Consider the following 23337-nt stretch of genomic DNA (forward strand, 5'->3'; position numbering starts at 1 on the left):
ATCACAATAGTGATGCTGACATCTTCTTTCTAATTGTAGGAAGAGTCCCTGATCTTCAGGGATGTTTGAAGCATCACCAATCAATAAATTTTCTGCATTTAAGTTTCATAACATTTCTCAACACTTGCTTTAAATCCACTTCCACAATATCTACTTCTATTCAGGTGGTCAAATCCACCTCCATGGCAAAAACAAGTATACAGCAATACAACTAATGGTCAGATCAATATAACCAACCCTTCTATCAGGTATATGCCGATGTAGAGCCAGAAGGGTACCTTGCTATACAGAAAAGTCTATATATTTCAGCATCTCACCCATTATTTTCTAAATCACAACATAACTATCAGTAAACCTTTAAGTCTAAAAACTCAATCACTACTGATCTAAAAAAAAGGCTTGGAAGTCTGGCTGCATCCCAAATATGTTTCCTGTGAACTTGGAGAACTAGCCAGTTTTGCTGTATATTTAGCTCTTTCTCGCTTTCCATAAGGGTCTTCCACTTAGGTGGCATTTGTTTTTCAAACAATACTTATATTTTTTTCACTTTAGCAATCTGTATTTCATTCTTCGATGAGATCATCTCATCGTTTGTGCTACTGTGGAATGTAACAGAAGCCCACATTAGAAAGTCCCAACACCATCAGAGTCTTTACAGATGGATGGATCATACCAAGCTTGCATCGATCAACGAACATAAATTTAAGGCTAGTAGCTTTAAGATTTAGCCATGAAAAGGTAATGACATGTCATCTCATTCAGTTCACTTGTGGTATGTGCCATGTGTTACAAAGAACCGATAATCTGGGTGATTCACCTGATGTAGCCTTAACCAGTTATCTGCAGCCTGCAAGAGAGAATTTGCCACCTGATTGTCACTAACTCCATTTTGCAGCCATATAGATCCCTTTAACTTGTAGGCTGCCATTGCAAAAGTAGGTAAGGAAATCTTTGCTACACCATCCATAAGCAAAATTGGAGCCTGAGCACCCCCATTTCCTGAAAATTTTAATCTAAAGAAAGTTTAAAAAAAATTGGAGAAAATTGCTAGCTAGCTGAAATTAACTTCATATTTTTGCAAGAAGCCATTACTTTTACGTAATAGCAAGGATAACATCAGACAGCAAGTTCTATCACAATATGCGCTTCCCAGAGTGTCATGCTTCTAACAAAGTGTTTCATATTAAAATATGAAAGACAAGTAACTACAGATGACTTGGAGTAAATAAGTTCACAACTGCACAGTTTGCAGCATGAGTACAGTACAACTGGTCCCACCCAAAGTTCTGTACAACTCCATTTAGGAGATGTATGCAGTGTATTTGAAAGTGAGAATAGAAATAGAGTGACCATACAAGAGTGAGACACATGTACATACTTTAGATATTCAAAAATTGATCTAGGAAATACTTGACAGGAAAAAAGAAAAAACTCCCCCCCTTGCTTTAACCAGATAGAAGAATTATGATTAACAACAATCTCTCTTTCTGTTTTTCCACATCTCTTACTATTTAATCATAATTAACCAGTGATAATGATGGGCCACCTGTGCCCAAACCCGAGCACCACAAACACAAAATATTACAAGTCTACTCTAGGAGGCCTAAGGAGGCAAGTGGGTGCGGTTAATGTAGTGACTAAGAGGTTGGGAGTAAGAAGAGAGGCGGGCAGCGAAGGATATCAGGTGGGACTCACGTAGTTGGGAGCATCGGTATCTTTTCTGTTTGTGGTTTTGGCCTAGGTAGAGACTGCTCTACTAGGAGCTACATTTCCACTGTCTGCTAGATAGGAGATTGTTCTTATAAATTAGTGCCTTTTTTTGAGAGAATTGCTGCAGAGGACAGCAACCAGTTTATGCAAACCGTGATGGCTTCACACTGAATAGACACCCCTGGATGCTCGCATGATGTCTGTCGAGTTCGCTCTCAGAAATCATGATGTATTGCTGCATAATGATAGAGTTGGACCTTTGGTGACAACGGTTTATCAGCGAAAGGCTAAGAAGTGAATGCTAGCTCGGGTTTGAAGGCCCAGCTTGGTGAAGTTTGGTTCACAATTGTGAATACTAGTAGTTAGTAGTATAGCTGTTATTGGTAGGGGGGGAACTGCTGAGTCAGCTAGTTAGTTAGTTAGGTCCCTTATAGGGATGGGGAATTCTGTTAGGATCTTCATTCCAGAGTTGGGATCAGTTGGAGAGTAATAGCCTCTCGAACAGCTAGTGTTGTAACTCTTTTTTTCTCAATTTCTGAATAAGAGTGTGTTACTCAGTTTTCTTTCTCTGTTTATCCCTCTCCCTTGACCTAATTTGGTTCTGGTTCTATCACATAGCCACATGATACGAAGTTGAAGGAATAGGGATGGGATTCACGTAGTCGGAGCCATCTGGTATCTTTTCTGTTTTTGGCTTTGGACTGGGTAGGGACTGCTCTGCTTGGAGCTTTATGCTTTGTTCTTCTGTTTCTGTAACTTCCGTTCATGTAATACAGAACATTTCGCCTTTCTGCTGATAGGAGATCGTTCCTATCAGATAACTTGTGATTCCATGTTAATTCATTGTGCTCATTTCAACACACAAATGAGCACATAGAGCACAGTATGATAGTTTTATTGTCAGGGTTGGTTGTTCAAGCACTAAACAATTTAAGAAGGTCACTCAAAAAGAAAGAGGGGGAAAACTCAGTTTAGTGAATACATGTAATGGAAAATATGCCCATGTTTCCCATTTGATGGAAAAATATAATACTTCTCTTGGTCAACTTTGTGTACCTGAGATACACTAAAGGAGTAAAATGCATGAGTACATCTAATAATAACAAGGCCAAATGAGTACTGATTGATAAGCAAAAATTACAATGCCATAGTGGTCAAACATAGGATTAAAGTTCCATGATACCTGTCAAGGGTGTATGGAGTATGGTAAGTAAGAAAGCAGGCATCTAAATCTTTTAATGTTGGACCTGTGGGTATTCGATATATAGGATACCTAAAAGACACCATTGAAGAATGTAAGTAGACATAAAATCAGCAGTAAAGCAATAGATCAAGTTATTCTCACCATGCCACAGACAACCAACTGGATGGCAGTAAATCACAACTTCTCAATGATTTGAGGCTAGGATAGTGGTGTGCAAGATCTAGTATCTGTCCAAATATAATAAAATATAAGATGGATTGTTCAAAATAACGGTAAATAAGCCACACATTAATTAAGACCAGAACTGGCCTTGTCAGCCAATGGTTCACGGCTATAAGGAGGATCTTGATCAAAATACTCAAAAAGAAGATCTTGAGGGTTCCCAGATTCACTGTCATCGCTAGAAAACCCATCTTGCATCGCATAGTGTTTATCATGTACAGATAACTGCTCATTTGAAAAGAAACATTGCCTGGTCGATATTGACTACTTTGTGCTATAAAATTTTCAGTCCTTTTTCCAAATTCACTATCACTACTTGCATCGCTACTTGAATCCCTGTAGTAATCACCATCACTATCTTCACCAGTGTATCTGATGACAAAAGAAAATGAGATACCGTTACAAACTAAAGCACAAAAACACACTTGACTAAAACTTATTATTGCATAGAAATATGAACAATGGGTTAATAACAGACTATACAAATAGTAAAAGTAAATTCACATGTACAGAACCACATTGACAAGATACAGATATCAGTAGCCAGAGAGAGAAAGAAAAAGAATAAAGAAATAACAAAAGGTCTAAAAATTCACAATACATTGAAATTAAATGTTGCTATAGTCCATCAAAAGTCAAACCAATTGGTAGTATAAAAGGACAATTCAATGAATAAGATAAATTAACTTTTCTAATTTTCGAGTGCAAGTGATAAGTGTGAAAATGGATGGAATGAAGAGGAACAAATGAAAGTCGAAAAGAGATTAAACAAAACAAACATTTCGATACATAGCTCATCGGTGCAATAAGAAGAGTTCCATGAAGCAGTAAAAGCAGACAAATTATATATTAATCAAGTATGCACCATTTCAATATAAGTGAAATCTCATTCCCTCAAATGCTGCCTGTCTGCAAGTATCTCACACCCAACAGCCATTTGATTCACTTTCCAGCTTAAAGAAAAGTCTTTCTCCAGGCATTGAAAGAGAATTGAAAATGTAGCAAACAAAATCCAAGGAACTTTATGTGTAAAAAAAATGTAGCAGTGACCATGAAAGGTTTTTGCATAACCAAGTTCCAACGGAATCTAAAAATCAGAATTAAAACGCTATGACCCACAATTGAGTTCAACCCTTCCAAGACCACGCTTGGAAGAAGCTTTATAGAACCAGGTTTCCCTTAAGCCCATCTAACTGTATTATAATCAGTTTCGCTTTCATGTTATTCCAGTGTTTGCACATAAACTACTTTCCATTCTACATTTTCTATATCTAAGACAATGACAAATATGTTTTGTGAAAAACTAAAACATACTTTATTTCTCTCATTGATTTCATCTGTCAACAAGAACTGCTGACATAATCCAATACTTCATAAGATCAATTTAACCAGTATGCAAAACAAACCAATAGCAGGCAGAGAAAAAAGTTTCATCTTTCAACATAACAGTACCATGTTTCCAGGGGTCAATGCAGTCTCAAGTCAATGTTACAAATTCTTATGCATGTATAAAACAGAAATGCTCTACATAATATGCCAATACCTTGGCTTAGCATTCGACTTCTTAGCTGATTGACCATATAGTTGAATAGCCGACAAATAAGGAACATAATATTGGACAACAGATTCTCTTCCATCAAGTAGCAAAGGCACGCCTGCTCCATATGCACTCCATTCCCTAAATGATTCCCAGAGATCGTTCAGGGAGAAGTAAGATAGATACTCCACATCACAAGTCTTCCAACCTCTCATTGTTGTCTGCATCCACAACATAATAAAAACAAGTCCTAAAGTAAGTAAGGTGGATGGATGAAAGAGAGTGAAACTCATCAATCTTATGTCCTAAGTTAGTTAGTTGTTCTCCTATGAGAGGTCATACTCTATCAACAGTTACATATACTGAAAAAATTTACCAAATAGTAAATGGAGGTTGTTATACCCTACAAGTCGAAAAAAGCCAAAAACAACAGTCAAAAAGATAATCCATTTGCATAATTGTGTAAAAGACAGATGAGATCAACCTTAGAGAAATACTGAACTGGGACTATAGGTGTTGTTGACTCCAGGAACCTATCAATGTTACTAGAACCTACAGAAGGACAAGAAGATGGTTTGTTCGACGAATTCGAAGATTCATTGAGGTTCCTATCCTCAGAAGCAACAAGCTGGCTCTTCAAAGCAGCCTCATTTTCAACACTCTTATCTCTCTGAGCTTGCTTACGCTGGTTCTGGTTCTTCCTTGCCTTCACCGGAATGTAAAACCGATCCTCGCCACGAAAATCCCCAAATTGCAAGGCAGTCCCCAACATTTTCCAAACCAGTCAACGAAGTAACTACTTCCCCCTCGTTTGGTAACCGAGAAAATGAAGGATAGAAAAAAACACAAAAAGAGACAAGACCCAGATTACAAAATCTTGTCTTTCTTCGTTTTTCCAATGAAGGATGAACAAAACCCAGAAAAATTAGAACTGGGTCAGAGTGTCTGAACCTTAAAACTCCGAAAATACAAAAGAAAAAAATGCTCTGGGTAAACAGAGGATCAAAGACCAATTCCACAATGGAAAATGATCACAGAGTAGGTGATGATGAGATTGTACAGATGAAAGTGAATAAATTTGAAGGAATGAACAGAGAGAGATAGAACGAAACAAAAGCTTGTTCTTCAACCACACTGGTGTTACAGGAACAGAGAAAATGGATACGTAGAATATTTGGTACCTCGTGGGGGACATATGAAAATCACATTTTCATTTTTGGTGGGGTTAAGGAGTGTGGTTTTCGTGGGAAATATTTTATTATAAAAAATTAAAACCACTTTGGGGTAGGTTTGTTGAATTAGTTGGGCAATCTCACGTGCATTGCTACATAGCTAATTTCTTATTATGAGATCGTTTGGCCCAACTTATTTTGGACTTAAAAGCTACTTTTAAGTTAAAGATAAAAATAAGAGCTTTTAAAAAAAGGCAGAAGCTGTTTGTCAAATTTTATTTTTATACAACTTAAAAGCTACTTTTAAGTTAAAAGCTGTTTGGTAAAACTATTTTACAAAGTTTCATAAAGACATGCCAACAATAAATCAAAAGATACTAATCCATAAAAAAATCATAAGTGTTTAATAAGTAACACACGAGCAAAACATAAATCACTGAAAAATTATAAGCCACAAATCTATTAAAAAAATTCATAAGTTAACGATTTCTATTTTCTACCAAACCAACTGCTATTTGATTTCGAACTCTATCCATAGCACCATCCGTTGCTCTTATAGAATTATATGAACTCGTCTGTTCATCAATATTCCTTTCTTCTTCACACTCAGTCATGTATCCTGGAACACTATCACACTTGTTCAATTCTTCATCTTCAACACCACATATTCGAATAAAGTTATGGAGTGCTGTTGTTGCAACTATAATCTTCTGTTGTTTGATCAATGGATATGGTCTCATATCACATAGGATATGCCATCTTTTCTTCCATACCTCAATTGTTCGTTCAATGACATTTCTCAATGAAGAATGTGCATGATTGAATATTTCTTGAAAACCTTCTGCTTGACTACCAGCTCTAAAATCAGGAATGTGATATCTTTCACCCTTGTATGGTGCTAGATAACCTTTCATGTTTGGATATCCAGCATCCACAAGATAGTACTTTCCTAGAAATTAAAATATTTTATCATTAAAAAATCAATGTTAAAAAATATAAAAATAACAAATCAATGTTAAAAAGATAAGATCGTATATACCTTCAGGAGGGTGAGGAAAACAGTTCTCATTTCTTCAATAGCTGATGAAAGAATGCGTGTGTCATGTGCAGTACCAGGCCAACCGACAACAACAAAAGTGATCAACATGTCAAAGTTGCACACTAACATGACATTCTGTGTTGGATATCCCTTTCTACCGATATAGCGAACTTGATCTTTGGTGGGAACAATGGTTGGTATATGTGTTCCATCTATAGCACCAATGCATCCTTCAAAATAAGGCCAAAATTTACGATCGTCTTTAATTTTTGCTGGAACTTCAAAAAAGTTAAAATCCGGAGGCTTCACAATTTCCTTTGCTAATAAACATAAGTCATCCAGAACTTCACCAAACTTCCTACTTACGGTATCTCCTGACTTCCCAAATTTATTCTGGACATTCCTATTTGTCTCACTATGTGCACAACTCCAAAGAAACATGGCTATTGCCTCCAAGGATGTCATTTCCTTAGATGGATGTAGCCAACCATTACTCACCAATATTTTTTCAAGCTTTAGTACAGCATGAGACTCCATTCTGAACATGTTGTAACTTTCACCTGGAGTGTTAAGAGTTTCTCTAACCCACTTCCATCCTTGAGAATAAAGAAATCTATTACCTTGCTTCATCAAAAACTTCATGTGATATACACATGCAATAGCTGCTGCAGCATTACATATTTTGTAGAACTTTGCACATTTCCTTTTTTTAATTTTTCTTGAACATGCACTAGTTTGAATAGAAGTCATCTGTAGAATCATTTGAAAACAAGTTGTTAATAACGTCTTAAAATGTATATACATGTTCATAACCATAATCCAAATGCATAAACATAAATTTCAATGCGAAGTTGTAATGTTTAACATGAGAAAAACAAACAGAAAGCCAAAAATAAGTTGGGCCAAACACTACCTATGTGGTGATAAAGAAAGACCCTTTCCTTCCCTTTCCTAAGAAGGACAATGGCTACTTTGAACAGCTTGAAAGACAGGCCAGTATAAGAATTAGTCGTTAGAGCAATAGTTGAGGAAAGTAGATTAGTCGTTGGCACAACGTGTTGAAGCGGCTAAATAGAGGCAAGTGTGTATTTGGGCAAGGTTTGTGGATAGATATAACTTCTACCATATTTTCATGTGTAAAATAACCTCAGGTTTAGTTCCTTCATAGTAGAAAAAATAAATAGTAGAGAAGGTGGTTTGTCACTATTGAACCAACCGAAGTGAGGAGGAAGAACTAAACAAAAGCTTTTATGTGAGAGATTGCAAGAAGCATAACGTGGCTTTGTCAACTGTTGTAGTAGGCCGATTTACTCCCTAAAATAGGGGACCAACATTTATAAAACACACAACTCAAACAATTAATATCATCTACAAATTTCTCGCATTTATCTCTGTCACTTATTTTCTTACCTTTAGTTTTTCAGTAATTTACTTTATTTCAGCTTTCTTTATCCCTTTTCAGCCTTTATTTCTAACCTTATTTTCTAGTCATTTCAACCTTTATTTATCCACTTTAGTCATTCCCTTACTTAGTTAGACATACTTTATCATCAATCTCTCAATAGCAATCACAGAGAGGTTTTTAAAGTGGCTTAAAAACCTGCATTGAGGAACAAAATCTCTTCCTTGAGTAATCACTTGATTAGGGACTCATTATGTTGGTTTTTCACCAGCCGGCTCTCACGGATTCCCTAGACCCGAAATTATTTAAACGAACAAAAATTGACACACATGGTAAGACTTGTTTTTCTTTGAGAAGTTTCTATCTCCACCCCACGACCTAAATTGGCGTATATACGCAAAATGTATCCCACAAATAATTGCATAACAAGAAGTAGTCGTACCTCCTCACGGGTACAACTTCTACCACTTCGTCGCCAGTCAATTCTGAACCAACCTCAAATTCTGCAAGCCATGTCATATCTACAGTAGTCGCAGTAACTGTTTCTCCTAATGTGGAGATTGAGGTTGTTGGAAGAAGGAGGGGAGGAGGAGGAGTTGTGAGAGTGGGGTTGTTGCACATATGGGTATGGCTATGAGTATCACTTTCTTTCATAATGAGTTAATTTCTTTTTTTTTTTTCAAATTTTGATGCTTGTTCTTTGTTTTGCTCTTCTGAGTTGAAATGTCCAAGGAGATGAAGAAAAGTTTTTGGATTTGGGTGTGGTGTTGTTGGATTTGTGGTGAAGGGTATTTGTTGAAGAATGATGAGGGTGGTGAAAGGTTGTTGTTTGATGATGAAGAAGAAGGAGCATAATGAATATAAAGAATTGTTGTTAATGAGGAAAAATGGCGATGAAGATGAAGATGAAGGAAGATGAGATATTAGAATTGATAGTTTTTTTATTAACAATTTTAGATTAATTTTTGGCTTAATACATCAGAAGACCCCTGAAATTGTAAAGGGAGGTAGTTCCAGGGCTTGAAATTTTTTTTGCATCAAATTGGGTCCCTGAGAAATTTTTTTTAATTCAATTAAGGCCATCAATTTTGTCCTAGTCATCAATTACACGTGGCTTTTATAATTTTTTTTATTAAAAAATAAAAAAAATTAATTCCAACTCATCTAATTTATTTAAGGAGAAAAATAAAAATATTAAAAAATTATAATTTATTTAACTTTGATCCTAATTATATCCTTAATCCTTATCTCCCTCCATCTCCATGGAATCAACAACAACAAATTCAGAAAGAAAAAATCCAATCAACAACAAATCTAACATCAACCACCATCTTCATCTTCATCCTCAAACCACCAAAAACCTATTTCCTTCACCAAGAAATCAACCCCACAAAAAACAACTAAAAAAATCGAGAAATAAACCCAGAAACAACCACAAATTCAACATCACCCATCATCTTCATTTTCAGCCCCAAACCACCAAAGAGTCAAAGACTGATTTCAAATCAAGGTTTCTTCACATAAAAGCTCTGAATGTTAAAAAGTCACAACCTTCAAGCTGGACAATCCATCAAAATACAGGACACTTAGCACAGAAACATGGAGCAGCAAACTGAAAAAGGGAAACCCAAAAAGGCAAAGAAAAAACCCAAAATTTCAAAGTAAAAACCCATAAACCCAAGGGGAAACCAAATCGCAGATCTCTAATTTTTGCCAACGGATTTTGAAGCATCACCTTTAGATTTTGGAGCAGAGGTGTAAGAGCTGAACAACAAGTCAAGCGGTGGCGGGTTAGGGGTTTGGGTGATGCGGTTTTGATTGGGATTTGGGTTCCGTTGGTGGTTTGGGCGAAGGGGTAGGATTTGGATTTCGATGGAGGTGGTTGCGCCGTTGTGGTCGCGGTGGTTTCAAGTGCTAGGGAATCCGGTAAAAGAGAGGAACGGCGGTGGAAGAACAACTGTGAACGGGTCCAGGGAATGGAAGATGGTGAGGTTTTGATATTAGGATTAGGTTTAGTTTTAATTAGATTTAGGTTTTATTTTTTAGGAAATGAGTTGGAAATAAAATAAAATGAAAATATTAATTGGTATTTTAAAAAAAATTATAAAAGCCATGTGGAAAAAAAAATTAAGACACATCAGCGGCTAGCACACTTTGACCTTAATTGAATGAAAAAAATTTCTTAGGGACCCAATTTGATGCGAAATTTTTTCAGGCCCTGGAACTGATTCCCTTTACAATTTCAGGGGCCTTCTAATGTATTAAGCCTTAATTTTTTTTGTAATTTTTAAATTTAATAAATTCATATTAGGGCACTCGTTATAAAGAAATTGATTTTGGTCCTTCATTAAAACACGCGACAATATCACATAGGCAAGGTGGTGTGTAACGCCCCAATTTCTCAACTGAGGAATCACATTGGAAACCTATCAAAGTCTAAGGACTAATTTGCAATCCTAAAATGCAAGAGATTTTTTTTTGTTAAGAAATAAACACAACATCGCTAAAGCGAATACACCTGCCACTTGTTTGATAAAACACTTCAACCATAGGTTTGAAAACATAACATAACCTTAATTAAACATCCATTTCCCAATATATAATAATAGTGACTTACAATAACATAAGCATGGTTCCAAAATAAGTACGCACACTTAGACAAGTGGCAAACGCAGGGTTTTAGTAATGGAGTTTTCAGATAACAAAGGAGACTCAAATGCAGCCCTCAAAAGAAAATCAAACTTCTCCTTCTATCTTCACTCCGCCGCTTACTATCCCTTCTACATCTCGTGCATGACTAAGCATCATCGGAAGGATCTCCATTGCCTAATAGCGTTAAGCGCCCAAACAACAAGTAGCAAACATAAAGGGTTAACTCCCTGCAAATACTTCACATAAAAAGAGAAAAACATGTTATTCAAATTTTAGTGCATAACATGACATATGAGATAACAACTTAATTCAAGGTAGATGACAACGTATATCCACAACATGAAATCAAATCAGATATAAACATGATCAAATGTTAGTGCCCTATAATGCGACTATATGCTGCTACCAAGATGGATCGATCAATAACGTCTCACAAGACGGAACGATCACGTGGGACAATCACCACCACACCGCCACTTAGCGCCTCAAAGGAAGGGACAATCACGTGGGACAATCACCACCACATTGCCACTTTAGGACATCTCGAAAGATAGGACGATCCCGTGGGACAATATCCACCACATCGCCACTTTATAACGCCTCGAAAGACGGGACAATCACGTGGGACAATCACCACCACATTGTCACTTCAAGTTCAAGCCCTATATGCCAAAGTTAGTCAACAACATCTCATCAAGCTCAGTGGTCACTTAATCAACAATTCCAAGTCCAATAATCAAATAAGAGTAACCACATGTTATTCATATTTCCAACAAGCATAAGTCAATTCAATTATGCATACTAGCTCATCAAGTAGATCATTAAGCAATGAACAATAGCCTAAGCCCAAGAAAAACAAAGGCGTAAGCCTTAAGTTTAACAATGGCCGAAGCCTCAGAAAACATTTAGCAGAAGTCTCGGAAACAAAAACGTAATCAAATATATATATCACAGTAAAACATGTCAACTTCGCAATCAAACTAAACACCTTCATCTCAAACACATGCAGTGAAATTAAAGCATGCAAGACTCAAGGACACTTTTATACTGAGTTACCCTTACCTTAGCCACTTTCTTTCCTAAGTTGCGACTTCGATCCAATCAAGTCATCGCTCCTCGTACCGTCTAGCTTTACTTCCATTCTTTAACTCCGACACGAACGCATTATCGCACTTCGTATCCTTAGAAAATTAATCGCTTTCAAAAATGCTATGCTTCAAGATCCTAGCTTTCCAAAACTCAAGAATCTCCTCACACTCAAGACAACCACTCAAGAATTTGTTTCACTAAAACTCAAGCACTTTGTTGCCGTGAAAGAAAAAGAAAAGTGACTTTGCATAGAGTGAGTCATGGAAATGAAGGGAGAGGAAGAAATGATACTCCTACTGAAAGCAACTCGATGCACTCCCTGCCTTTTATAGGCTCAAAAAATGCATAACGTAATATGAATTCATGGAGAAGAAATCAGAATTAATGGATAAACATGAGGGGGACAGAATGCGTGAGCTGTGTGCATCATCACATATAGGTGAAGGTGTCAAATGGTGGTATGTTATAGGCTTGTGTTGTCAATTTTTGTTTGAGTAAATGGCTGGCGCGTGGCAACTGTCGACGTAATTTCTGGCAAGAACACTAACACAGGTGTTGCAACGAAAATAATAACTCTTTAAGTGTTAGTTCTAATTTTGATAGTGTAGGATTTAACTCATAGAACTATAGAAATAATATAAGGGAGATGAATCATTATCCTAAAAATTATTAGGAACTCTATGATATATTTCAAGATCACTTTGAGCAAGTTTAAATGATAAAAAAACAGAGTGTTAACAAAATATGTACACTCACACAATTTCTAAGTCATTCTCGTGATTTATATATTTTTGTTTCTTTCATTCTTGTACATATATATTTTTCTTACTAGTCACTTACGTGACTATTTCTTTCTTCCACTTTTTTTATTATCTTTTTAATTTTTTCTTCATGTACTTTTTATTTATTTCATATAATAATAATAATAATTGTAACAACGACGACACAATCATTTTTCACCAAATCAAACATACATCCTCATAAGGACGTAAGAGAAATCAAATTCTCGCTCTAACGCAAGTCGGGATTTGGTGATCTTCCTACGACGAAGCGTCGCTTCCAAACTTTTCAGGAAAGCGAACAAATCTAACGATGTCGTTCCGAAACACATCAACTTAAGTTTAATAGCGCTTATCGCCTTTAAACTGATAAATAACTAGTTAATAATCGTATAAATTATCCGGGTCTTACATGGTGACATATCAACAAGTTGGCTATAGCCACCACTCTGGTGAGGACCAAAACCAATTATTTTCTTAAATGTGGAATTCTTTTAGGAAGTTACGCGAGGGAGGGACAAAAATCAAACTTCGCCCGAAGCTCGGGAAACACAAACATATTTAACCCTATTTTACAATGAAGAGACCAATTTTAGCTTATTGCAATATATGTTAGAATAAAAAATTTATTTATATGAAAATAGTAGAGTATTATTAATAGATCAAAACTAATGTGACTCGTGTGAATGGACGGACACCTTACTAGTTATCGATAAGTCATTTGATGCTATGCTTTTGGGTTGTTGAAATTTAGTATGTGTTGGCACCTAAAAAACCTGTAACAGCTATTAGTTAAAGTAGCGTTAAAGTAGCTAAAAAATTTGTCAACTGACATGGCGAGCTTCAAGAAATTAAACACACATCATCATATAGATATTGAAATTCGTGCTCTAGTCCTAGTCAAGACTTTGTATCATCCCTAAAGCGAAGCGTCATTTTCAAACGTTTTAGAGAAGTGAATAAATCGAAAGATGTCGTTCTAAATTACACCATGGAAAAGATAAATCATTTATGATGAGTTGTGGACATATACTTAGTTACTTAAATAAGCACACAAACATTCAGTCATACCAATTTATACTAGCATTTATCACGGTTAAGCAAATAACGTAGTTAGTAAATTAAACCCATAAAATATCTAGGTCTTACACCCCAAGGTACTTTATGGCAAGACCTACACGGTTTCCAACCTGTGAGCCAACCTTGCTGCCCATTCTTTAGACACATTGCAACCAATAAGCTGCGATTTCCTCGTGTTAGTTAGTCCTCAATCCTGACGCCCAAGAGAAGACTACCAGCACATAATACAATATTTCCAATAATGATTCATCTTTCTTACAGACAATAAGTATGTCATCCGCAAACTAAAGATGGTTGATGATCAAACCTGAACCAATGTTTACTCCGCAAGTGGCTTCTTCAACCAGCAGAATATTTAGCAAGCAAGAAAGGAAGTTCACACCGCCCGAAGAGAAGAGGTGACAAAGGGTCTCCTTGCTTGAGGCTTTTTTCAATCTCAAAGAAGTCGGTAGGAGACCCACTTACCACTACCGCTAAGGAGGCTGATGAGATACAACTCTAGATCCAAGCTATCAATCTTGTACCAAACCTTATTATACTCAGAGTGTTCAATAAGAAGGCCCGTTCCAAATTATCATATGCTTTGGCAGAGTCCAATTTAGACAAATGTTACTTATTAATAGAAGTTATCAATTTACACTCACCCCTCTCAAGGTTTGTTAGAATTACATTTCACCCCATTCTTGTCTAAAATCTACACCCCACCCCATTTTATATAGATGCAAATTTAGTGACGAAAAATATTCTTCATTAATAATTAGTTATTATTTAAATTGTTAATCAATTATTTCAAAAAATATTTTCAATATAATCCAATAAATTTAAAAATGAAAACATCACAGTCCTCCTCATTCTCTCAATCGCGGTCTTCCTCCATAAATTCAAAATGCAAATTCTGCAATAGCACACCCGACCGGTTTACAAACCATATCTCGAACATAGGGAAACATGCTTGTGTTTTCATATTTGGTAATAATTCAATTTTAATCAAAATAATCTCTTTATACCTCAAATTTTGAAAATTGGATTGTAGACCCAAAAAGCAAGACAAATGGGTGAAGAAAATAGAGAAACAAAATTAAGAAATATGAAGTGGATCGGAGGTTATTAGAACCCAACGATGCGGTGGAGCACCTTTTTTAACAAAATCCAACGACATCTTAAACCAACAGAGCGTTCGCTTGCAACTTAAAGGTGGTGAAGTTCACAAGAAGTAGTTGAACATATAGCTTTGGGAATGTGCGATTCATGTTCTGTGGTTCAGGTCGCAACAAAACTTTGATGCATGGTGGTGCCATGGGGTTTCACATTCTGGGACAGTGGCCGTCGTGTTAAAGGGAGCAAAGGCTTGGTGGTGACCGTTTGTGGTGAGAAATATGATTTGGAGACAGATGGGACGTGGACTTAACAGACAGAGTGGATTGTTTTTTTAAATTTAATTCAGTAAAATTATTTTCATAAATTAATGTATGATAGTGTATATGCATTAAACTTATTTAAATTTTAACTAATTAGTAATTATTTTTTATTAGTGACGAATTTGTTTTCGTCACTAAATTTTGCCTTTATAAAAAATGGGGTGGAGTGTAGATTTAAAAAAAGAATGGGGTGGAGTGTCATTCTGGCAAACCTTGAGGGGGGTGAGTGTATTTTACTCTAAAATAAAAATTAAGTCAACACCTAACAAATTTTAAATATATGCATAGTAAAAAACTATTTCAAATGAAAGTATGATTTCAGAATGTTCCCATAAATTAATAAGATAAACAAATTGAAGTTTAAACACTAATATATTGTCGTGATAACAAATGCATTACGTGGTCATTGGTCAGGATTCTGATCACTTTCAGGAACCAATGAGGGTTCTAAACATCATATTAAAGCAGCAGGAAGCAAAACAACATGTCTAAACAAAGCGAAATTTCAGTTCATTTGCTTGATATTATGTGATGTTTTATTTTTTCACCAAGGAATGTTTCCTTATTCGCCAATTTATCTTTCATAGGTCCAGCGAATTTTAATTACATTAGAGGTGGTGCTCTCATGCTTTCAATTTATGCTTTGGAGGCACACAAGGGGGTTTATCCCTCAATGTTGGTAAAATTCTTAAGTGAAATTCTTTCAAATGTGTTGTTCCTTCGTTATGAACTTATGATTGGGTCTAAGCGCCATTAACTTGAGTTGTATTCAACCAGAGTTCTGGCTTCTTGCTTGTTTTTTTATATTCATCTACATGAGAGGATTGTTCTCATGAACATTTCTTTATCAATGAATTTCAGTTAGTTCTCAACAAAAAAAAAAAATCTTATAATTGATCTTTTTGTTGTTCTTTTCCTTATGAAGACAACATGTTGTGTCCTATATGAATCTTTTTTTTTGAAAGGATTCCTATATGAATTTTCACTCGATTTGGTAATTTTATACTCAATATTATTCCTTGATTCTCAGGCTTTACAACATTATTTTCAATCCTGCATGTTTAGGCTAAACTTGAGAATCAAGGCTAATAACATTGAGTACAAAATTAATTAACGGATCGAGTGAAAAGCCCTATGTAACGCCCCAATTTCTCAACTGAGGAGTCACATTAGTTACCTGACCAAAATCTAAGGACTATTTCGTAATCCTAAGAAAACACAATATATATATATATTTTTTTTCCCTTTTCGAAACAGCTGAACATAATTGCATATATAACATAGACTTTATTTAACAACCCATTCCCGACATAATAATAATAGTGTCTTACATCATCATGAACAAGTTTCCAAAATAAGTACGCTCACTTAGACAAGTGGCGAATATAAGGTTTAAACAACAGAGTTTTCAGAAGGAAAAAGAACTCAGACATAGTCCACCAAAAAGGGAGAAGCAACCGCTTCATCCACCTCTACTCGACCGCCTACGATCACGGTCTCCAACTCGAACAGCTAAGCTTCAGCGGAAGGCTCTCCATCGCCTAATAGCGTTAAGCGCCCAAACAACAAGTAGCAAATAGAAAGGGTTAACTCCATGCAACTACCATGTATAAAAGAGAAAATCATGCTATTCGAATTTAATTACCTAGCATGGTAAATAACCTAGCAACATAACTCAACTCATATATCAACAACTTAACATATAACATCAAATCAGATATCAAAAACTTCAACAGTATAATATCAATTCAGATATCAATAAACCAATAACTAAAATCCAACAACATAGGGTTAGGTGTTAGTTCCCTATAATGCAACTATATGCTACTACCAAAATGGATCGATCAATAACGTCTCTCAAGACGGGACGATCACGTGGGACAATCACCACCACACCGCCACTTAACGCCACTACGGACGGGACAATCACGTGGGACAATCACCACCACACTGCCACTTTAGGACATCTCGAAAGATGGGACGATCACGTGGGACAATCACCACCACACCGCCACTTTATAACGCCTTAAAAGACGGGACAATCACGTGTGACAATCACCACCACATTGCCACTTCAAGACCAAGCCTATATGCCAAGTCAGTCAACAACAATGCCCAAACCAATGATTTATTCGGAGTAACCACATGTTATTCCTTTTATCAACGAACATAACTCAATTCAATTGCATACCAACTCAGTTTAATGACAGAAACCAGTAAACGGCCGAAGCCTCTCAGAAAACAGAGACACACGTCTCAATAAGTTTACTCGGCCGAAGCCTTCAGAAAACATTTGGCACAAGCCTCAGAAACAGTCAATATAAGCAAGCATACAATATTGCAAGCATAATAATCATAATCCAATGCCAATCAATATAAACATCTTCATCTCAAACGCATGCAGTGCGATAAAAGCAGGCAGGACTCAAAGACGCGCTAAAACTGAGTTACCCTTACCTTCGTGAGTAGAAGTTGGGCATGGAAGTTGTGAACCTAGAACAAGGAAACACAATCATCAACACAAGCCCTACTAGAAGTAACACTATCTAATAACGCTAATCGAAACCGGAAAGAAAGCTTTTAAAGCTTTAGAGTTCCTCTTAAGGCACGAATTGACAACAGAACTTCGTTCGCTAAAACGAGCATAACTCGAGCTACAGAACTCGGAATGACACGAAACCAGCGCCAAAATTTCGACAATCGAAAGAGCTACGCAATGACTCAGGTCATAGAGACCCAAAAATTATTTTTGGACACGATACCCTAAGCAATAGGTTTCGGCCACTATGTAAAATAGGGTTTCCGAACTTTTTCTTCGATTTAAATCAATTCCTAGGTATTCTTAGGCGATATCTAGGCCAGGGAAACTCTCAGAAAAATTATCGAATCGAAAATTGTCGCAGGGGTATTTTGGTCAATATTTTTAGCTCGGAAACTCAAAATCAGAATTTCGAAAAACAAATTAGATGGGGTCGATACCAAAGACGATTATGACGACTAATCCTACTAACGCTAAGCTCAGTCGAGGGTTTTAAGCCCAAAGGTTGGAACTTTAGCCAAAAATGGGTATTATGAGCAGAATTGAAATTCGGCGGCAATTCGGCGAGAATCGGCGAAATGAAATCCGCTAAACATGCTCAGGGGCACGCAGGGAATAAGTTTAGATAGAAAGATGAAGTTATTTGGATAGTTTTGCAAAAAGCTCAAAACTTAGAGCACAGAAAAGCATAGAGAAAAGCCACAGAATTAATGATCAGAAGTAAGGAAAAGCATCAGTACCTTGAGACCTACGCGTAGCAACGAACTGTGGAATGATCAAGCAAGAATCGGCGAAAAACTCTTCTCCTCCTTCTCCTCTTGGCCGCGGGTTTGGGTGAGATTTTTGGTTTTTCATTCTTCAAGCTACACATATATATAGGGAATGAAATGGAAGATATTTATCAAAGATCGGATAAAGATGAATGGATATTTATCAGAGATTGGATAAGGATGAATAGATATTTATCAGAGATTGGATAAGGATGAATAGATACTTTGTAAACCGGTACAGATTTGTCTAGATATCGGAGGATTTAACTCATAGAGTTAAGATAAAAATATAAGAGTGATTACGATTTTTCCGGCTTCATTCTCCGTGAATTCTAAGATAGGTTTTGGCGACAGAATTCCAAAACTCAACAGAGGTTTCCTTGTATTTTAGGTGACTAACGCAAAGTCGGCGTAAAACTATTTTACCCGATAAGTTACTTTTTGCAGTGGATGTCGGAAGAGAAAACTTCCTTCTGAAGAAAGATTGAAAACATCAAGAGAAATGGGTGTTCGCGTGTGGAATCTTCATTTGAAGCTCCGAATAGAAAAAGTCCTCATCGTCGGTTGATTCTAGGGTTTTGAACTATCAGGGTTTTAGTTTCGGCAAACTTCCGATGATTGGAATCGGACGTTCGTAGATCCTAGGGTTTCACCTTGAAACGCTTGTTATATAAGGATTAAGAGAAGTTCTAACATTTCTCTGAAGATTTTTGGAATTTATTCCTATAGTGTTCCAAGGGTGGAAGATCTTTGGAATTAATCTTTTCCTAACGTTCTTGTCCTAGGTTTAAGCGAATACTGCTTGCGTCATAAGTTCCGTCGATTCAAATCTTGTCCTTAACCTTCTCGTGAAATATCTTCTCCTTTCATTTATTCCATTTAATAAACGTTTATCCAGCTTCCTTACTTCACGTTACATCGAAATTATTCGTGAATAAAAAATTTCACTAATTTATTCTAAGCTAAAAACTTGGGTCTTACAATACTACCCCCCAAAAAGAAAGTTTCGTCCTCGAAACTTAAGGCTCAGTGAAGAGTTCCGGATACTGTTCCTTCATCTTCTCTTCTAGTTCCCAAGTAGCATCGCCCGTGACTTGGTTCCAAATCACTTTTACCAGAGGAACCTGCTTGTTCCCCAGCTTCAGTTCCACTGATTGAGTAGACCCTTCCACCAGCAGTAGGCCTCCTTGTCCCAGCAACATTCGCAGCAACCTCAACCTTAGGAGCCCTACACTCTACAGCAGTGTGACCAGGCTTCTTGCAGTTCCAACAGATCCTCGTGCTCTCAGGACAACGATTTGCAAAATGCCCCGCTTTGTTGCACTTGAAGCAAGTCACATCCTCTAAACTCACTGCCAGAGGTCTTGGTGCAATAGCATTCTCACCCGTAGGATAAAAGGAACCAGAAGTTGTCCCCTCACCCTGAGGACGAACATACGGCTTCTTCTGGAAATGCCTACCCTTGTCACCTCTTCCTTGGTTAGTCCTAGCCGGACCTCCACTTCCTTGGTAAGGCTTGTTCAGACCTTGGAATTTGCCCCTTGCATTATCAATGGCCTCAATCCCCTTGGTCTTCTCCACCAGCACTTTGTAGCGATTCAGTCCTAGTGGTTGCACCGCCCTCTGAAGCTCATAGCTCAGCCCATCAATGAAGCGCTCGCACATATAGCCTTCATCTATCTGTCCTCTAAAGTAGCGGAAATGTTTCGCCAACGACTCCAACTTAGAAGCATACTCAGCTACGGTCATGCCTCCTTGACGGAGTCTCAGAAATTGTGCTTCCTTAGCGGCTCTAGCACTATTAGGAAAGTACTTGTCCAGGAAAGCTCCCCGGAAGCACTCCCAAGTGATAGCTTGATGGTCAGCCTCCATCATAGCCCTAGCCCCACGCCACCAATACTCAGCTTCACCCGTTAGCAGGTAGGTTGCATAATCAACTTTCATCTCTGAAGTTGTACGCAAGAAGGTAAAGATCTTCTCCAACTCTTGGAGCCATAAGTCTGCCTCTTCCGGGTCGAAGCCCCCAGCGTACTTCGGTGGATCCTGACGCTTGAAATCATTCAGACCCCTGGTCTGAGCAGCTGCTAGTTCACGTTCCTCACGCTGAACACGGCGAGCATTCTCTTCAGCTTGGTTTTGTGCAGCCACCAAAACCGCAGTAGCAGCACGTTGAGCTTCAGCTTCCTCCCGTGCCGCAGTGTTAGTAACTTGTTGTGCCATAAGGGCAGTTAGATTAGCAATAGCTTGCTCCATCGGATTCATGTTGTCTGAACCTTGAGTCTCGTCCAGTTGTGGAAACCTCCTGTTTTTGTTTTCATGAACAGTCAAAGACCACAACAGATACTCAGGCCAGAACAACACGAGGCTCTATAATAACTAACTATGTATATACTTATATCAAATGTATAATTAACGATAACTAGCATAAGGTTATTCACCTACAAACAACCTTCAAGAATAATTTATATAAACAGTAATCAAGCACACTCTTCCTCCGATTGACACATCATCACTCGGTCTCAGAGTTCAAACATCTTAAGCAGACACTCTACCCAAAAGCTCTGGTTTTCTAGACCAAAGCTCTGATACCACAATTGTAACGCCCCAATTTCTCAACTGAGGAGTCACATTAGTTACCTGACCAAAATCTAAGGACTATTTCGTAATCCTAAGAAAACACAATATATATATATATATATATATTTTCCCTTTTCGAAACAGCTGAACATAATTGCATATATAACATAGACTTTATTTAACAACTCATTCCCGACATAATAATAATAGTGTCTTACATCATCATGAACAAGTTTCCAAAATAAGTACGCTCACTTAGACAAGTGGCGAATATAAGGTTTAAACAACAGAGTTTTCAGAAGGAAAAAGAACTCAGACATAGTCCACCAAAAAGGGAGAAGCAACTGCTTCATCCACCTCTTCTCGACCGCCCACGATCACGGTCTCCAACTCGAACAGCTAAGCTTCAGCGGAAGGCTCTCCATCGCCTAATAGCGTTAAGCGCCCAAACAACAAGTAGCTAATAGAAAGGGTTAACTCCATGCAACTACCATGTATAAAAGAGAAAATCATGCTATTCGAATTTAATTACCTAGCATGGTAAATAACCTAGCAACATAACTCAACTCATATATCAACAACTTAACATATAACATCAAATCAGATATCAAAAACTTCAATTCAGATATCAATAAACCAATAACTAAAATCCAACAACATAGGGTTAGGTGTTAGTTCCCTATAATGCAACTATATGCTACTACCATAATGGATCGATCAATAACGTATCTCAAGACGGGACGATCACGTGGAACAATCACCACCACACCGCCACTTAACGCCACTACGGACGGGACAATCACGTGGGACAATCACCACCACACTGCCACTTTAGGACATCTCGAAAGATGGGACGATCACGTGGGACAATCACCACCACACCGCCACTCTATAACGCCTTAAAAGACGGGACAATCACGTGGGACAATCACCACCACATTGCCACTTCAAGACCAAGCCTATATGCCAAGTCAGTCAACAACAATGCCCAAACCAATGATTTATTCGGAGTAACCACATGTTATTCCTTTTATCAACGAACATAACTCAATTCAATTGCATACCAACTCAGTTTAATGACAGAAACCAGTAAACGGCCGAAGCCTCTCAGAAAACGGAGACACACGTCTCAATAAGTTTACTCGGCCGAAGCCTTCAGAAAACATTTGGCACAAGCCTCAGAAACAGTCAATATAAGCAAGCATACAATATTGCAAGCATAATAATCATAATCCAATGCCAATTAATATAAACATCTTCATCTCAAACGCATGCAATGCGATAAAAGCAGGCAGGACTCAAAGACGCGCTAAAACTGAGTTACCCTTACCTTCGTGAGTAGAAGTTGGGCATGGAAGTTGTTGTAAGATCAAGTTTTGATCTAGTAGTACAACTCTATGTTTTGATGATTACAAGTTAACCTTTTGATATGAACAATTGTGGTACTCTAACGTGTTTTTCTGAGTGTGCTATTTACAGGCTCTGACCTCAACTCAATCTCACACAAATCAGAAGCACTGTGTATAAAGAGCGACCCAAGCAACGCTTTCGCATTCACCATGTTCAGTATGAACAGTGGAAAAGCTTCAGAAGTTCTGAAGTTATACAAACTCTGATGTGGACTCAGTCACTAGAAGTTCTGAAGATCCAGAAAGTCTGATAACCAAGAAACACTGAAGGCTCAGATATTCTGATGGTGTAGAAGACTCTGAAGATCTAGAAGCTGATTAGTGAAATTCTGTTGTCCAGAAGCAAGATACTCTGAAGACCATGTTCTTCCCTCTGAGTTCAGAAACAGAAGAAACAATGGTCAGAGGATCTGGGCTTTCCCTCTGACTCTGATCAACCGGCTTCACAAGTTCCAATATGAAGCATTCCCCTGATCAGAAGTCTCCTAAGTTTAAAGGTCAAGTCGCTATCCAAGTATAAAAGCAACTGTACCTTTCTGACGACCTACCTAACAGTCTCAGACACAGCAGAAGTTGGATTTTCCAGAACTGCCCTCCAACGGTAGCATTTCCTATGCAACGCTCAACCCTAATCCTTGGAGTATATAAAGAGGCTGAAGACTGAAAGAAGCGGCTAGAAGCATTCACATACGCGCAAGACAAATTTAAATTCTTCTAAGCTTTCTTTCATCTGAAATT

General features: G+C 37.4%; 2 protein-coding genes across 3 annotated transcripts; both read right to left on the reverse strand.

Moving 5' to 3' along the window:
- Window positions 1-64: 64 nt before the first annotated feature.
- LOC130738849 (uncharacterized) lies at window positions 65-5858 on the reverse strand. Of its 2 annotated transcripts, none has more exons than XM_057591020.1 (5): window positions 5158-5858; window positions 4680-4894; window positions 3056-3508; window positions 2894-2983; window positions 65-999 (listed from the first exon to the last, which is right to left on the reverse strand). In XM_057591020.1, the coding sequence occupies exons 1-5, from the start codon at window positions 5443-5445 to the stop codon at window positions 879-881; spliced, it is 1167 nt and encodes a 388-aa protein (XP_057447003.1). In that variant the 5' UTR covers window positions 5446-5858; the 3' UTR covers window positions 65-878. The 2 variants fall into 2 exon arrangements, with proteins under 2 accessions (XP_057447003.1, XP_057447002.1); XM_057591019.1 differs by having other exon boundaries at window positions 65-1013.
- Window positions 5859-6324: 466 nt separating this feature from the next.
- Window positions 6325-7634, reverse strand: LOC130736838 (uncharacterized). The gene is made up of 2 exons (XM_057588618.1): window positions 6885-7634; window positions 6325-6789 (listed from the first exon to the last, which is right to left on the reverse strand). Exons 1-2 carry the CDS (start codon window positions 7632-7634, stop codon window positions 6325-6327), a joined length of 1215 nt encoding a protein of 404 aa, XP_057444601.1.
- Window positions 7635-23337: the final 15703 nt, after the last annotated feature.

The sequence above is a fragment of the Lotus japonicus genome, chromosome 2 (genome assembly GCF_012489685.1).
Source record: "Lotus japonicus ecotype B-129 chromosome 2, LjGifu_v1.2".
In the NCBI taxonomy this organism is placed as follows: domain Eukaryota; kingdom Viridiplantae; phylum Streptophyta; class Magnoliopsida; order Fabales; family Fabaceae; genus Lotus; species Lotus japonicus.

Excerpts from the sequence above, each read along its gene's own strand:
- LOC130738849 (XM_057591019.1), bottom strand. The coding sequence starts at position 5,445 with ATGTTGGGGACTGCCTTGCAATTTGGGGATTTTCGTGGCGAGGATCGG. Across the intron at positions 4,895-5,157 it reads CAGTTCAGTATTTCTCTAAG|ACAACAATGAGAGGTTGGAA; the intron begins GTTGATCTCATC and ends TTGTGGATGCAG. Across the intron at positions 1,014-2,893 it reads ACTCCATACACCCTTGACAG|ATTAAAATTTTCAGGAAATG; the intron begins GTATCATGGAAC and ends AACTTTCTTTAG.
- LOC130736838 (XM_057588618.1), bottom strand. The coding sequence starts at position 7,634 with ATGACTTCTATTCAAACTAGTGCATGTTCAAGAAAAATTAAAAAAAGG. Across the intron at positions 6,790-6,884 it reads TTTTCCTCACCCTCCTGAAG|TACTATCTTGTGGATGCTGG; the intron begins GTATATACGATC and ends TTTCTAGGAAAG.